At 42.7% G+C, this 17,310-nt stretch overlaps 1 protein-coding gene across 46 annotated transcripts in view; it reads right to left on the minus strand.

The window, feature by feature from the left end:
- Nucleotides 1–2,089: 2,089 nt before the first annotated feature.
- Nucleotides 2,090–17,310, minus strand: part of GTDC1 (glycosyltransferase like domain containing 1) — a 168,061-nt gene continuing 152,840 nt past the window's right edge. For 24 of the 46 annotated variants that reach the window (XM_040703503.2, XM_025152224.3, XM_040703498.2 and 21 more), the window contains 3 exons: nt 14,850–14,920; nt 14,042–14,133; nt 5,866–7,002 (listed from right to left, as the gene is read on the minus strand). In XM_040703503.2, coding sequence (XP_040559437.1) covers nt 14,059–14,133; nt 14,850–14,920 — 146 coding nt within the window. In that variant the 3' untranslated portion in view covers nt 5,866–7,002; nt 14,042–14,058. The other 22 variants (NM_001396650.1, NM_001396648.1, NM_001396644.1 and 19 more) reach the window with 13 other exon arrangements.

Genomic DNA, 17,310 nt, shown 5'->3' on the forward strand with positions numbered 1-17,310 from the left:
AGTGCCCCTCTCTCAGTACCAACCCTCAGCACCCAGGAACCGCACGAAGCCGAGCGTGCAATGAACATGGTATTTAGCAGCCTCTGAAACTGCTTCTATCAGTGTGTCTCATAAAACTACTCCAGCGTGTAAAAATGAAGTGATAAATGAGCACGAGGGCTGCATGTAATCCCTGGTGGACAGGTATGCACATCGTAATTGGACAATCTGCCCCCGTGATTGCAATCGCAGCTTGGGAGACCAAGGATCACATAGCCATGGAAAATACGGAGTAATATGCAGGAATGCATGCCTGAGTTTCTGAGGCTGGTTGGGTTGGGAATGTATACATTTCACATTTATGCATTTCTGCAACGACAGAACGTGCCTGTTGTCCTGCCTTTCACTCCTGCAGCGCCAGCGTGAGCAGATTAAACTCATTGCATGGCAGCAAATAATCACGGATAAAACCCACTCTGCAAAGGGTACTCCCAACTTTTTCCATGACTCTGATTCCTGGGAAAGGTGTGAAAGGCATTTCCTTTTTCTAATTTAATAATAGTAATAATAATAATGTCTTCTAAGGTAGTAAACTATCTGGTGCTTTAAACGATTGATGTACAATGGGAGATGCAGAAGAAGGGTACTCGTATCATGGAGCTGTAACTTTCTATCCGGGTGTAGCTAAGCAATTCAAGATGCTGCCACTTACATGTAACAGTAGAAACGAGGGAGTTCAAAAACGAAGTCAGAGGCATTTCAGCAAAAGGCACAGTATGCTGAATTGAGAAATTGCTGCGGGTTGGCCACAGAATGTTTCATACTGCAACGGCGCTCTGCCAGCAAGCCCGGATGTGTTCTCCTTCACCTGTGCTTTTTTTTTTTTTTTTTTTTTTTTTTTCTGTTGGTGAATACAAAGCAAACCCTCCTGCTCCACCAGAGAATCACAGTCCTCGCCCTGAGCACACCTCTCCATTCATTAAATCAGCACCGCCACAGTCACCACACACCAGGGCAAGAGAACCACAAAGCTGTGCTTACCCTCCCGCACCACCCGAGCGCCGCTATTATTCCTCCTCCCTGGGGACAGGACCTCATGTGTGAGCCTCAGAGAGCACCTCAGTGACTCTGAGCATCATTATCAGCAGCAGGATGAGCTGCAGCTGGGATGCACTGGGGAGGCACGGTAATGCTCGCTCTAATCTCTGCATTCATCTCACCGGCCCTCACTAGGAAGTTTAAGTACATTTAGTGGGGATTCTTCAGCCCCTGGAAGGTAGGAAGACGACTATGAGGCTTGACGTCCCAGCTAATTAACTTGGGGTTGGAAAAAAAAAAAATCTTCTTATCGACTTAACTTGGAGATACTCTCTTTGTTTTTAAGCCTGCGGAATACCTTCTCTTTAAAATGTTCATTGCACACAGCTCCGCAGCGTGGAATGTATTATTTTTAACAAGGAGCTCTTTTATCTTGGACCGAAACTTGCAAACACTTGATTTAATAATAAAAAAAAAAAGAACAAAAAACATTTAAAGAATTGGTTGAATGATGGTCTCTAGGCTGTGCTTTGCAAGAGGATACAGAATCCGCGTGCTTTTCTTCTGTCCTTAAAAATCCAGGGACGCAAATGCCTGCACCAGTTGGAAGTGAACCCACAAACGCACACACATCCCCTACATCTAAAAGGAGTGTTAAAAAAAACCCTTTTTTTCTTCTGAATGGGGGAACATCGGGGCTGGGAGACAACGCCTGAATCTGTGCATGTGAGCGCTGCATTCAGTTCTTCCAACAGGAGCACAGAAGTGAGCAACTCCAGCACTGTCCCTGCTCTGAGTTCCTCTGTGTGGATACCTCTCACCAATTGCACCGAGCGCTTTTAAATCCTCACCATATTCCCAACAGACTGAACAGTGGCACGATGGACCAAGCTTTTTTTTTTTTTTTTTTTTTTTTCCTTCTCCCTCTTTTTTAAAGTACACATATGATGATGCATCATAGTTATAAACAGATGGTATTTGGCCTCCTTCCTATTCTCAACATTTGGAATTCCTAAACTATGTGAATTAAACAATAATATTTTATAAACATACAAGGGATTTTGCTCACTGCTTTGTTAACATAGAAATTATACAATGCTGACATTTATTTAAATTTTAAAAAGTAAACAAGAGTGTGTATTGAATTAAAGCAAACTAAAATCAACAGAAAGAAATATGTTCCGCGCGCACGTTACCTACAACGGCACGGGCCTTTTAGGGGAGCCGTAATGGGATGAGGCACAAATTGTAGCTTAGACAGTCTGAGCCTTTGTGCTCACCCAGCGCCTCACTGTAAACAACGGATCTTCGCACCATACTTGGCATGCTGGCCATCAGCTGTGCATTGGCCGCCTAACCTGCCACGATGGAGTTAAAAGAAGTTCCCTTCGCCCGGCGTTCCGAGGAGTGAAAGTGTGTTTGCAATTTGAGTACCAACTGGATCCAGTCTAACACTTGTACTCAGGATGAGAAACACTCAGCGATACCGAAATTTGGGGGAATGGGAGGGCTCCCGCCAGGAGAAAGTGCTGGTTCTGAAGGCAGGATTCTGCCTGCTCGGTCTCCTCTTTCCTCCGTGTTAACCCCTTTTTGGGTGCCTCTTGAGTACGAAGAGCACTTCGGTTTTAATCACTATTCCCAGGTCTGCAAAGAGGCTCTGTGATGAATAAATAATGAATCGGAGATTTTAATCAGCGTTACGATTTTTGAAAAGCCTAATTATCATTGTTTACAGACATGCCTTCCTGACGATTTCCTTGTTTTGCCTGCAAAACTCGAAGGGTTAAGCCTCGGCATGCAGCCCTCCCATCTCTCCTCGCCCGTACTCCGCTGCTGTTTTGCGTTGGGTTTTGGGGGGGCATGTGGGGTGGTTTGGGGCACATGTGGGGCTCGGGTGCCCAACTCAAGCCATGGGCAGTACTTTGGTCCAGGGGTACCTGGGCAGCACAGAAGGATGGAGCTCGGTGCTGCCCATGCTGACAGCTGCCGCCAAAGGAGGCAAATTTCAAACACGAGCAGCACAAGGAAATAATGATGAGTGGCAGGAGTAAGGTGGGGGACTGGGATGCACGGAGCTGTGCGGAGCTCACCACCAGCACCAGCCCCTGCCTCATCCTTAGCCCACTATTATTATTATTATTATTACTATTATTATTATTATCTCTTAATTATTTTTTCTTTAGCTTCCATCGGTCCCATTTCATCCCTCTCTGTCCCCACCACCATCCACTCAGCCCCAGTGTCAGCGCAGCATCCCCAGTGCCTCTGCTTTGCTCTGGCGGCCAATGCCCTCCTTCCTCCCCACCCTCCTCCTCCTCCTCCTCCCGCTGCCGCTTGCTGCCTCCACGCCGGCTGCGTGCTAAGTTGCAGCACAGTTCCATAGCAGTTGATTATCAGTTTCCAGCAACAGCTGTGTATATTCGTTCAGAATGTAAAGAAATATCAGAAGATAATGCAGCATTGCTATTTATTACCCTGTAATTAAAGTTCTGACAGTGTTTCTATTATAAAACCTTATTTGCAAGGGTTCATAACTCAGAGGCAAAATTTTCCTTCAAGACGAAGCCTGGCTTACCAGGCTGAATCATTTCAGAAGTATTCCAGTTAAATAAGGTTAGCCCATTAGAGGGTAACATTCCGAAGGACTTTCATTAAGGTGCTCGTTTATATCTGCAAATAAAGAATTGCCTACTCCCTTCCATCAAGGACAGAGAAGAGGAAAATATTTTTGCAAAATCAGGGGTTCATGGAAATGTTTTAATAAAATTCTCAAGGAAATTATTCCCATGAAAGCAATTTGTTTGAAAGAAAATGCCCCCTGGTCCTTTCCACACAGACTAGTCCTGGGCTAGTGGATGAGAACCAAACTTAAAAGTGACTACGAGCTGAAATGGGATGGACTAATTCATTACAACTGTCCTTACTGGAAGAAAAACAAAGCTCGAGCGGCTCGAGTGGGGAAAGGTGAATTTAATTTTCAAGGCCCTGTAACTTTTAATAATCTGAGGAACAATATGGGAGGTACATTCTGCCCTCCCAGTTATCCTGATATAAATTCATTCAAGATTTATATTGGTGTAATAGAGAAGCAGAATTCGCTCCACGGTTTCTAATGAACTGCTGGCTCGGTCTTTAAAAATGCAATTAGAAGAATCGAGCCTCCTAATTCAGAACAGCTTGGAGCGAAGGCAGAGGTCTGGGCGCTGCAGACATGGAGTGGGGCTGGTGGTGCTGCACACTGCTCACCAAAATGCCCTCGTTATTTTAGGATTTTCTTTTCTATTACGCGGCGAAAGGCAATTCTCGTGTGGAATAAACCTGTGTTTCCTGTGATCTCAAATACTAAGACCAAGGGATTGTAGGATTAGGTGCCTGGGCTGTACTGATGCAGGAGCAGGGAACTGTCTGGTTGGAGTCAGAAAGCTGCTCTGCTTCAGCTGTGCCCACAGCTGCTGTGTCAACACAGGTGAAACATCGATAAATATGGGAGTAAGTCAGGGGCTAATTCTGTCATTTTACTTATAAGATCTGGTCTGTGTGTTCACAGATTACTCACGTGTTTATGAACAATGGCAACGAGATCCCAATTTGTCTCGGTGACCTTTTGAAACGAGGGCTTCAAATGAAGCAGCACAGTGGCTGTCTGCATTCGGCTCCAGCAGACAAAACTCCCGAGGTGGTTTTGCACCCAGGCTGGGGCTGGGGGATGCTCCATCAGGGAAATATTGTCCAGATGAAGCCTGGCATCACCCCACTGACTGGAGACCTCGTAGCAGGCCCAAACACCAGGTCAACCTCCTGAGCCTGGGGGATGCAGCACACACGAAAGTATCGTTGGATGGGCTGTGAATAATCACTCGCAATGCAAAGAAGTTATCAGAAGATAATGCAGCATTGCTATTTGTTACTCTATAATTAAAGTTTTGTGTTCCTAGTATAAAACCTTATTTGCAGGGGTTTGTGACTCTGAGGCAAAAATTTTCCATCAAGACAATGCCTCAGCCACAGCTAGGAATGGTTGGGCACCACTGCTCAGTAAGTAAAGCAAAGTAGGACCTCAGCCTGGAGGAGGTGGGCACCTCCTGTGACTGGGGCACACACTGCAGGCAGCAGGACTTGCATCCCCAAACCACTGAGCGTTAAGTCTCATGGCACAACGTGTGCAGCCTGCTTGCCATGTGCCATGGCGTGAGGTCACAGCATCTTCTCTCTCCCTTCCATTAGTTTGGAGAGCGATTCGCTGCAAAAGCTGGAGGAATGCACCTTCATTGTACCGTGCCTCAGTTTCCCCAACAGTAAAAAAAAAGAAATCACCTAATTTGTTCTTGCTGGTGCAAGGTGTGTTAGCATTAGTGAAGACAAGAAGTCCTGTTACTTGGCTTTACCAAATGGGATGACTGCACTCATGCATGTTTCGTTGAGAAGATCACATCCCATGTCTACAGCCAGGCTGGGCTTTGATTGAGCAGAAACAGAGAGAAACCAACATGTAAGACAAATAATCACCACAAAATTACAACTTGGCAGTGCCAGAAAAACACCTGAACACTTACCATTTGCCACTGGATTTCCCTTGGGCTTTTGGGGAGGGAAGCTGGAACCGTACCTGTCTGTAGAGAGGTCTGGCCATGCTCTACATCACGCCTTCCTGGGAATCCTCTTCCTGCTTCTTCCCAGAATGCAGTTGAAAATCTTGGAATTGTCAGAACATTTTATTACCACTTGCAAAGCAGATTCAACTTCATCAGATAAAGACACAATTGCATTCATTGACTCTGACACAAGGATATGCATACTGATAAACATACAGATAGATGTACACACTTATACATGAATGAGATATGCTAATTAAAAATTGCAGTGGGCACTTTATTAAAAATTTATTGTACAATCTCCATCTTCAAAACATTTTACATCAACAAATATAGAAGCTCGACTGCTGGAATCATAAGTGATTTATCTTTAAAAGACTGTATTCGTAACGGGATGCAAAGATGCTTGATGAACGGCCGTTATATTCCAACTACTACTTTTTATTGGAAGTATTTTGGCTGTTATCTGTTTGTTCTCCATCCTTGAGAGAAATAAAACAAGTGTCTCAGCTTTCATTTTATCGGATAGATGGCACCACGTAGCATATTTCCCATGCTAGTTTGAATTACAGCTGTTTATCTTTCAGCTTTCTTTAAGATTAATTAAATGCAAATGTAACTCCGTGAATCATGGGATTACCTGCCAGACCCCTTATTAATACCTTCACTTAAAAACCCCTGTGCCAGAGAGTCATTAATTTGCAAAAAGAAAAGTGCTAAAGCAGCCCTTTGCCTACAAACAATTCCGAGATGGCTGCCCAATTAGTCCGGTAGCACTCGGATCCTCCTTTCAGGCCCTGTGGCCCTTTGAGGACACAATAAGGCTCCAATGATAACCTGGCAACCTAGGTAGAAACCCAGCCAAGTGTGAGCGTTTGAAGCTGCAGCTTGGCTGCCACCGTGTCGGCGAAAAGAAAGAATTCAGGCACCATGTCATCCAGTACAAAGGATAAAAACAGATTCAACCGGAAATTCAATGTGGCACCACATATGGGATACATGAGTGCGGTTATACAACAGGCCACATATTTTTTTTGAACAGTCTCCTGCATGTGATGCCGAGGACATGTGTAACCATCATAACGTCTCTAAGAATCTGTATTTAATTTGAGCTGGGGTGGTGGCAGGGATTGGAGATCTGAAGCCGCCACAGGTTTGTGGCAGATGGCTCTGTGTCAGCTATGACAAGCAGCCAGGCTCGGCTTCCTCTGCAGATTTTCTTTTCTCTCTGATCAGGTAAATATGGGCACACTCTGGAAACTTCCACAATTCTGCCTGAGGCTGCAAGTTTGTGACTTAGCCCCATCTGTCACAAATCTTCCCTCGGTTCTGCTGCGAGCAGAGACCTGAATTTACCACGGAGCGCTGCCCAGGAAAAGCCAGCCATCTCGCCCTATGAGGAAGAGAGCACATGGAGAAACGTGAGCTGCTGGAACACAGAAGGGACCTCTCCACCCTCGGCAGCACCCAGAGCCACTCTTCCTCCGCGCTGACCCCACTGCCGCGTGCTCAGGCTTGTCCCAGAGCTGTCCCAGCACGGCCCCGTACCCTAAAGAAAGATGCAGCTCATTTTCTGGGGAGGTGTATGAGTGATAACTGCAAAAGTCTGGGCTCTCGTATTTTCAAGGAATAGAATGTGATTCAGTCAACAGTTCCTAAATATGCAGAGACAAAAATCACAATGAGTAGCAAAGTTTTCACATAAAGCAAGATCTTTGCATGAAGAGAGGTGTCAGTAGCACTGCAGTATCTGCTACGATATAACAAACTTCTTTGTTTCTTGTGCCCTATGAGCACAACAGAAATAATCATTTACGCTGCCATCATTAGACTTCAGGGTTAACCTTTAGGATTCAGTGAGGACAGTTCATCCATTCAGACCTGCTGGTTCAGGATAACTGCAGCTCAAGCTCACAGTACTGATCAAGCACACATTTTATGCATGTTCTTAAACTTACCTTAATAAAATTAAGAATTAAAAATTATTTTTCAGCACAAAACCCGAGACTTGGTGTGCAAGAAGGCAGAGCAACTTACAGAGCCAAATTGTATCGGGTCAGCTTTACTCTGTGACCAGCTCCTTTTCTCTGTTAGTATTAGGGAAGAATCAAGGTGGAAAGCAGCTTGTAGTAATTACTTTGGGGGCTCAACTTTCAGACTCCAACCACCTTTGTAAGCCACCATCAAAAGACAGCACTGGTTTACACAAACTGGGTGTGCTGTGAGGGCCGAGTCAGAGCTATACAATACTCCTCAGAAGAGTATTTCCCTGAACGAACCTCTCTGTGAACAAACTGTAGTTTCTATTATTGGCCTTTTAAAATTCATTTCTTCTATCTTTAAACAAAACCATAAATGTTGGATGTGAATTTATGCAAGACACCCTTCCATTGGGAAGGTTCAGAACACATTGATCATCCACAACACGAGGAGAGCAGTTTCAGGCTTTCTTTCTGTAGGCAGTTTGGATACACTTTACTGAAAACCGAAAAGTTTTCATGCTTTTTGCAACTCTTCTTTCAAAGCCATTCGCATTTCCTTTGACTCATTTCTCCATCTACCCTTTCGCAGCGGCTATGGTTCGTCTGCCAGCTTTCATTTACTTTCTAAAACTAAACTGGAAGCTATCTAATATGGTTATAATACAAAGTTCAAAGTCCTGCTGCTTATGCTGAAAGATGCGTACACAACTGCTTTCTTCTTGAATGCTTTTTTCCTGCTCCACAAGCGTGGCCAACTTCTATGAACTGTAGGCCAGAATCTTCAGAGAGCTGAAAGCTCCCACATCTATATCTCAGAGAGGAAGAGCAAAGCAAGCCTTGGGAATAGGTGGAGTGGGCACTTCTGCTTCCTGGCAAACAACTCAAGAAGGAGATACTCAACATATGCTGGGACCCAGAATGACCTAGCAGGCAACTCTCACAGTCCCTGACAGACCATTGCTTCTACTGTGAACAGCCACACAAGCTAGCAGAACTCGCTCTACCAAAGCTCTTTCTGGACTCACATACAGCTTGTGGACCTTAGGTTGTCCCAGAACACATAAAATGGGCCCCCTGGTCCAGAAGAGATTTCTACCTCCTAAGCTACCTGGATCTTTGACTATGACACCATTACATATAGGAATGAAAAATGTGAAGACTTCAGTCTAGCCTGGATACAAGTCTGAGCAATTTAATCCATCCTACTTTGAAGCTGGCCCTGCTTTGAGCAGAGGCTGGACCAGATGATTTCCAGAGGTCCCTTCCTAAATTACTCTGTGGTCCGCTAATCTAAGTAAGTAATCAACGTCTTCTTCCACATAAAAAGTCCTGATCTCATACATTTTACTTAGAATCTTAGATATATCCTACTTGGGAACCCATTCTTAAGCTGCTCTTCCCAGCAATGTCAAAGAGATGGATGATGCAGCACACTGTGCTCCAGAGTTCCTAACTGCTGTAACCTTCCCCTACAGGCTGTGAAAAGCAGAGCTAGACCACCTCTGAAACCACTTTAAATCACACTTGCTGGAAATGGAGCATCATGAGAGGTTGTCCAGAGAGGTGGTGGATGCCATGTTCCTGGAGACATCCAAGGTGAGGCTGGATGGGGCTCCGAGCACCTGAGGGGGGTTGGACCAGATGGCCTTTAAAGGTCTCTTCCAACTCAAATAATTTTATGATTCTACCATTCTATGAATGTACCTGTTGTACACTTGGGCTTCCAACCTGCCAGCCTGCACCTAATACCAACCAGGTAGATGCCTCTTTTTGTCTCTGCAAACTTGCTCTGCAGCTGAATGGAAAGTCAGCATGATGGATGGAAATATTTGTACTATTCATGCAGCCTGTAGAGCTCCAAATTAACTTTATCAGCTCAGGACAAAAGATCTGGAGAACACTGTAAGCAAACATCTGCTCAATATACATTCATGGTTAAAAAGTAAACAGTGTGTTTGGCTCCATAAGGAGCAGGTTGAAAATTATCACAGAGTACAACACATCACATAAATTGATGGCATGGCCTAGAATACTCTGCAAAGTAATGATCACACCAGCACAAAAACAGCTCTCAAGCATCAGAATGGCTTGAATGAGGGCAGATAAGAATATAAACATGGAATAACATTCACGAGGGGAGACTGCAAAGACCAGGATACTGTAAGTGTTTGACAAATGTTTACACAATAATGAATGATATGGAAAAGATGGAGTGAGAGCTTCTGCTTCCAGGCAAACAGCTCTAGAACAAGGAGACACTCAATGCATGTGAAGGTGTGGAGCAGGGGTAGGCAAAGCTTGGGATGCTGTCTGCAAACACACACTTGCCTTGCTGCAGAGAGCCAAGAAAAGTCAAGGACAGAGGTCTCCCAGGGCCTGAATGTCGAATGGAGACTATTATGTAGCATGGAAATACTTAAAAGAAGATTATGAAAGATTATAACATCTCCAACTCCAGGGTTAAGACCAATCTTTAATTCTAAAAGACCAAGAGAAGACCTTTAATACCCTATTTCTACCTATGTCAGCCTTCTCTCCAAAATCATGGAAACATGATATTAAACTAAGCACATGACATGCTGATCCAGAGTGGCAGCTAGCATCCCTACAGAAAAATGCATTTTAGTAGAGTTCTGCTGGGGAGTGGGGAAGCACAAGGGCAGATTCATCATTCCTGGCTCTTATATGGCCTGTGCAAGAACTACAAAGAACAACTGCTCCATGCAACAGGGTCAGCCCACACTAACCTCACTGAGCTGGCTGAGGGCAGATGCATGCAGGTGCAACAAGTTGCTGGGGATGCCTTTTGCCACCTAGCTGTGCCCAGATATCAGAGCTGGACCAGAAGGGAACTTCCACCTGTTTGCCTGAAAGACTGAAGAAAATGCTTTATGTCGATTGGAGCAAAAAGAGAAGGATGAAAAAAAAAAAAAAGGAAAAAAAAAGAAAAGAAGAAAAAAGAAGAAAGGTTTGTTAGAACTGCCCTATTCAGGCAAATCTTGAGACGGGAACAATTCAGATGTCTAAGGTCTAACTGGGATCTTAATTTGATTTTACAGCAGTTTAATCCCTTTGAATTCAGCATGGTTCTTTATCTTCTACAGTGGTGTAAGAAGGAAAAAAAATCACACCATGTGTCTTTTCATAGGCAGGTGAGCTTCTGTAGTGTGATGGAAATGAGAAGATGAATGTCAGAAAGTGGGCCAAATTCTTTTCTCTGTTAAACAAGCATGAGTGAGAGTAGGATTTTTCTTCAGGAACTGAAGCTGACAGCATGTCAACCAGCACTCATTCAGCTGGGAGGGCTGGGAGAGATTATTTAAAGTTGTCAGCTCCTTCCATGCCTGGCTTTTGGCAACTCTTCTTGTCCCTTTCCACTGTATAATCTTTATACATGCTGTTTTAAATTAAGAAACTGAAGTGAGGGAACTGAAAGGTAAACTCAAAGAAAATAATGCAGAAACAAATGCTTTGCCCTATATATATATATATATATATATATATTTTTTTTTTTTTTTTGCAAGGGAGCTTGCAAATACTGACAGGTCTTGTGGTGTGCTTCAGTGGAAACTGATGCCCTGTTGTTCATATTGGCTTCACTTTGGCACTTAATTTAGCAACCACAAATACCCAGAACCAAAGAGGAACTTTTGATCCCTGAAAACTAGAACAAATAATTGATAACAAATGCAGTTTGCTTTCCCCAAATCTCGACTTTCTCTTAACGACTGGTAGAAGGCAGTGTGGAAATGCAAATGAACCAGCCCTGGTGCTGTGAGAATACACAGAGTAAGCAATGTGTCATTTGGAAAGCCTTTCATAGGTGCTTACATTATGGACATTTTTAAAAGTCTGCCAGCATGAACGGAATTAAGCTATTACAGTTTAATACGTGGGTCTGTGCACTGTCACAGGGATATTCGCTGTGTCTGGCTCCCTAACCTGGCTGCCCCACTGCCATTCATCTTCCTTTTGCCCCAAACTTTGCTGCACAAGCACTGAGGACAACCAGAGGAATTACTGCCTGCTTAATGAGACCGCTGTCTAATTATTATGGATATCCTCAGTAATAAAACAACAACAGTACGTAAAAAGATAACTCAAAGTACTTCTGATGATGATTGCTTTCTGATCTATAAAGCAGAATCTCCAAGCAATAAAGAACAGCATTATTTGCTTTTTTGTCACGACTGCACAGCTACTGTATGGACTTAGGCAGGGAGCACGGCAGGAAGGTTTCTGGAAGAGAAGCAGCCAGTTGGCATATATTGCTGTACAGCACAAAACATTATACCAATCTAAAGAAAGTGGAAGTGCTGCGTACCCTTCTTGATTTCACTCTCTCCAGCTTCCTTAAAAGAAGCATAATTCCACCTCTAATTCCATTAGCAGCACGTACCTAAGCTAGCACTTCTCTAGAAGGTTTCAGGGACAGTTTCAGGGCAAAATACAGACTTAGTATACGTGGGTGTAGGTACAAAAGACAACTCTAACAGCATTCTCAGAGCTGATCCAAAGCCTATTAAAGACAACAGGATCCCTCCCCTGGTATTCACAGGTATTGGATTAGTCCCTTGACTCAATTTAAAACGATCCCCACTCAATGCAGTCGCTACCTGTCGCACCCAGGGCACGATGGAGGGTCTGCCTCCATCTGCCTACAAGGGACAAGATCGGCACCCATGGGATAATGCTTCCATGGACACCCTGCCTGCCAACAATTCCAAGGGATGTTTGCGGGTTTTTATTCTTGAAGAGCATCCTTAAAGCAGATTAGTTATTTTGCTCACGGGGCTCACGTGCACACCATTCCCCGCACCACATCTGAAACCCATGCTACTTCGTATCGGTATTTGTTCTGCTGCTATTCCCATTTTTGGTGTGCCAGCTTTGGTTTTCTTTAGGAGCTGGGTCTGCACACGTGCAGAGAAGATCCAAAACTATTTGCTGGACTGGAGGCACGGGAAAATGTCAAGGCAGACGTTTAAGGACTGTTTACCCTTTGAAGCCACCATGTATAACTACACAACACTATTGACTCCAGAAGTAATGCTGAGCACTGGAAGTGTTCAGTCAGCATTTTAAACTATTATGAGCTACCTTCTGAACCATTGCCAAGTTAATAGACAATGAAAGATAATGAGCTTGAAATTGGGTGTTAAATTGCATTTTTGGTTCTCTCCTTTTTTCTTGAAGTTTAACTGTTTCCTGCAGAAACGACATCATCTTTGATGTATCATTATGTAAATGTCTATTTTTAGGTCACAAAAGGAGTCAAACTGGGGCTAAACTCTCACTCCTGCTCCATGTGCGTGCAGAAGGGTGGGGAGGCAGATGAGACACAGCGAGACCACAGCTTCTGGTCCTCAGAGGAATGCAGAGAGGTGAGGTGTGCTGGCAGCATGGGGAAGGAGATGACTCGACTTGCTCAGTAACAGCACGCTGGGTGGCTACACTGCTGCAGGAGAGCGTGCTTTTGCACTGCACAGGTAACCCATGAGCTCCCTTGAAGGGCTGAATGCAGATTGTTACAGATTCCACCTGAAGCACCTTTGTCACGACTTGTATCTGCCCTGATCACAGCATGTCCAGCCTTTACATCTGCAACTGAGCAAAAAATGCTGCAAGCTTACATATTAGCATGCAGACAATAGCAGCTGTTTTCTAACAGCAGCATAGTGTAACAATATGTTTTTACCGAAATAATGTACAATTTAGTGCTCTATGTAATTTGAGATGAGTGTGACTCCTAGCAATATCAATCCGCACCTTAAAACTGGGAAAGTCAGTCCAGCATGGAACACTTGATCAAAACTGGAACAGAACATCTACCAATGAACATGTATTTTCTCCAGATAAATAAGGGCAAAGAACAGGACATGATAAACACCAGGACATCACGCTACTCATAAACGTTTACGTTCATCATAACTTAAAAAAAAAAAGACCTAAAATAATCACAGTCATCAAAAGAATTCTGGTATTTCCAAAAGGCAGAGAAACCTTACCTGATACCCAGCACCTGCATGTTTGGAGGACCGAAGATTAAATTAGGATAGGAAGGTAGGTTTATCCTCATTAGTATAATTGTAGGATCTTTCTTTTATTTTCCTTTTAGACTAATGAGTTACATTAATCCAGGTTCATTTTTATAAGCCTCCTGGGTCCCAATGTAAAGGACAGTCATTTTAGAAAACAATAAATTAAAAAAAAAAAAAGCATGTAGCATGCATTAAGTGCACGTATTTCATAAGACCTAGGTTAATACAACCGGCATCTAGTTTAATTAATCCTTGTTAGTGTAACGACTAATATCCCTCCCTAGCATGTTTCCTTTAAACATTAGTATGTTAATTAAATGTTGTTGTTTTAAGGGTTTTTTTTTTTTTTTTTTTTGCCTTTGTACTTCAATATGGCATTATATCATGTAAAACTCTTCCCAACAACTACCTTATAGAGATGTTTCCTTACAATATCTGGTCTCTTGCAGAAATTCTGAAGCCTTTTAAAAAGCTGTTCAGGTGTAGAATACAGATATTCAGCTGCAGGAAAAACAGATACATTTTTAATGAAACAAAAACCTCAAAGCACACACTCGATATTAGTCACTTTACTAATTAAAAATGCATATTGCTCTGTGCCGCCTCGTGTTTTACATTATTTAAGCATGATTTTATAAGGTTACCTCAGCTCACAAGGATGTTTAATGCTAAATAAGACTGTGTAGTTGTGCTGTTTAGACATCTCCTTTGGGTGATTAAAATACATTATTCTAATGTAACACAATGCATATGTGATACATTTAGTGATGAGATTTTTCAAAGAACTGGTACTACATTAGTGTGTATCCCGTATCGCAGTTGCATACTATTAAGTATTAAATTGTTTAAATAATTTGGTGTGATTTTCAGGCCTCCATTTTTTTTTTTTCTACTTCTTTTTTTCCCTATCTCAAAAAAAAATCTGCAAACCATTGCAGCGTCGCTGACCTTCTAACAAAAATCTATCATTATGGGTTGTGTATGCTAACAATGAAGAATGCTATTTCAAAACTTGCTTTTGTGTTATCTTAAAAGAACAGATGGCAAATATAAACTTCTTCTAATGTATTAAAACACATAAAATTCTCCTTAACACTAACATGTCGGCTTGCCAAATAAACAATTGCTTTTGCTCGAGTTTATGCTCAAACTTTACATTTTAGCACGCGTCACACGTATTGCTTTTCAACCAAAAGTGTGTGCAGCAAAGCAGCTACCTGGGAAGATCTCCGGGTACACCAAGGCCTTGGGACACAACGGGTAACAGCCACAATGCACCGCTTCCACCCTGAAGGTTAAAAGCAAGCAAAAGGTGAGCGCGACATCAGGGAGCCAAAAACTTCCTTTGGTGCAGGACCATGGAGGTTGACTGCACGTAGCACGAGGAAAACATTTTCCTCCTCAGCAGCGCAATCCCTTCTAAATGCCAAAGTTGCTCTTTTGAAAGAAAATTTTATTGATCATATGAATTACATAGAACAGAACAGTGAGCATATGTTTTGTTCGCTGAATAAATCAAAGCGCAGCTCTGCATTTTTTTGTTTTTTAAATACTGCTTAACACATTTTATAATCAGCAGACAGACACATGTAACAACATGGTGAAGTATGGACGGCTTCTCTTAATAATGCTGCAGAGAAACGAGGGCATACGTGCACGTGTCTATGGGTGTGTGGCCACAGAGATGCTCCCGTCACACACTCAGACTCCAAAGGCTGCAATTAAACAGCCCCAGGAACAGCATGCTTTGGGCTGGGATATTTAGTGTAAGCACAAGCTTACAAGATCACTCCTTTTCTTTATCAGGACTCAAACTTTTTGTAATAAATACCAATGAGGTCCCCCTGTGATGCTTTGAGGGTTTGTTTTTTTCTAGGACTGATTTACATATCTGCTGTAACATCGAGCCCAAATATTTTGGAATTGTGACACAATGGCACAAAGTTTCCTAGCAGCGACTCTAAGAAAAGCTATCCCAGTCCTGCCTGCATTTTAATAGCAGAACGGGTTAAGGCATCAAGTTTGCAGTTTATTTTTTTTGCATAATGACCACTGATGTGACATAATGTCCCCCTGAAGATACAACTGTAATTTCTGTTGGCCAGAAATTACACACCGAAATTTAAAACACTTCTTTAAATATGTTTATTTGATGAGAGGCTTTGAATTTCCTCCAACATGTTGACCATACGAGGACTTTATTTTTAGCTTCACTTTCCCTCGGTCCCTGGGAAAGATCTGAAATCTTGTCAATGTTCACCTTTCATTCTTGGGGACAACCCAAAAGGCTTTTTGCTGCATCCATGTGCACGTTGGCTTTATTACAGGCACTCAGGCCAGCGCACACCAAACCCTGCTTCCTTTAGCTCGACTCCGTTTTAAGGAGCCAAAAAATTAAATAAGGAATATCACATCCAGCCCTCACGCTAGAAAACTACTCACATCCACAGAACCCAAAGATATATCCCCCTGCAAATGCTTTTGCTAAGCAATGATTGCTAGCTTTTACATAAACTTTTAAATTTTGTAATTTATGTGGCTTTTTTTTTTAAATAACATATGCACTTCAGATTGCATTTTAAACATTAACAACAATTTCAAAGTGTACATCGTCTAGCACTATATTTTTTTTTTTTTTTTACCAAAGGGAAATGTTTCTGATGTGTGATTTAATTGATGATTTCAGTTCTTAAATATTGTGTCATATGTCAAAGCAAATAGAGTTTTAAAGTTTTCTCTAATCTAGGGGAAAAAAAAAAAAAAGATCGAAACTGTGGACATCTCAGTAATAGCTCAGATCGCAGAGTTACGATAAAATATTTGCTTTTTAATCCTATTGCCTGCATGAAAAAAAGAGCAGCTCCCTCCAACAAACCTGCAGGCCAAGATGCAGTCTGAGTCACCGCTTGTGCACACAGCTTCCCCATACAAGAAACCTCCATCAGGATCATGAATTAGTCAAATCCGAACTCAGTGTTTTTGGAGCACACCGACTACAAGTTAAACTCTGCAATTCTTTCCAGCCAATCCTATCTGCAGACTGCCTACCTTTCTGCACCCAGCTTTGCACACATTCCCCGATGGCTCGTCCTGCGGTGCAGTAATTCCTGCTGTGAGCATCCCCTTATTGCCCAGACCTATTGAAGTCATGGGAAGAGAGCAGGCTGAGGCTGAGCAGGGACAGGGAAGCTTCCTCGCCTCCACACCTCCTTGCCTTGCTCCTGAGAAGTATCACATCACAACAATCACACAACGCTTCTTCGTTTCAATCCTTAAGCGCTCCTAGTTAAATCATAAACAGAGTTCCAATTGATCTATTGTTAAAATGGCTAGTAAATGACCTTTTTATTCCAATTAACAAATCATCTGCTAAATCTATGAATCTTAATATTCAGATCTATTCACTTCAATTCATACAATTTATCTGCAAATAGTTGTTGGGCTTTTGATTCTAAATATAATTAGCTGATAATTTTGCTTGGCTGAATTACTTTTCTGGAGGGCCTGCTAAGGCTCTCAGCCGCATTATCTAGCAATAATGAATCTGATAGGTGAAATTTTTTACTGTAATGAGGATGAGACACAGTTGTGACACCTGAGTCTAGTAATAACAGAAGACTGCTAATTATCGACAGCACTTTTTTGTGTGATGCACAGAGAAAAAAAAAAATCCCTCAT

Source organism: Gallus gallus, chromosome 7, assembly GCF_016699485.2.
Source record: "Gallus gallus isolate bGalGal1 chromosome 7, bGalGal1.mat.broiler.GRCg7b, whole genome shotgun sequence".
NCBI classification, from domain to species: Eukaryota; Metazoa; Chordata; class Aves; order Galliformes; family Phasianidae; genus Gallus; species Gallus gallus.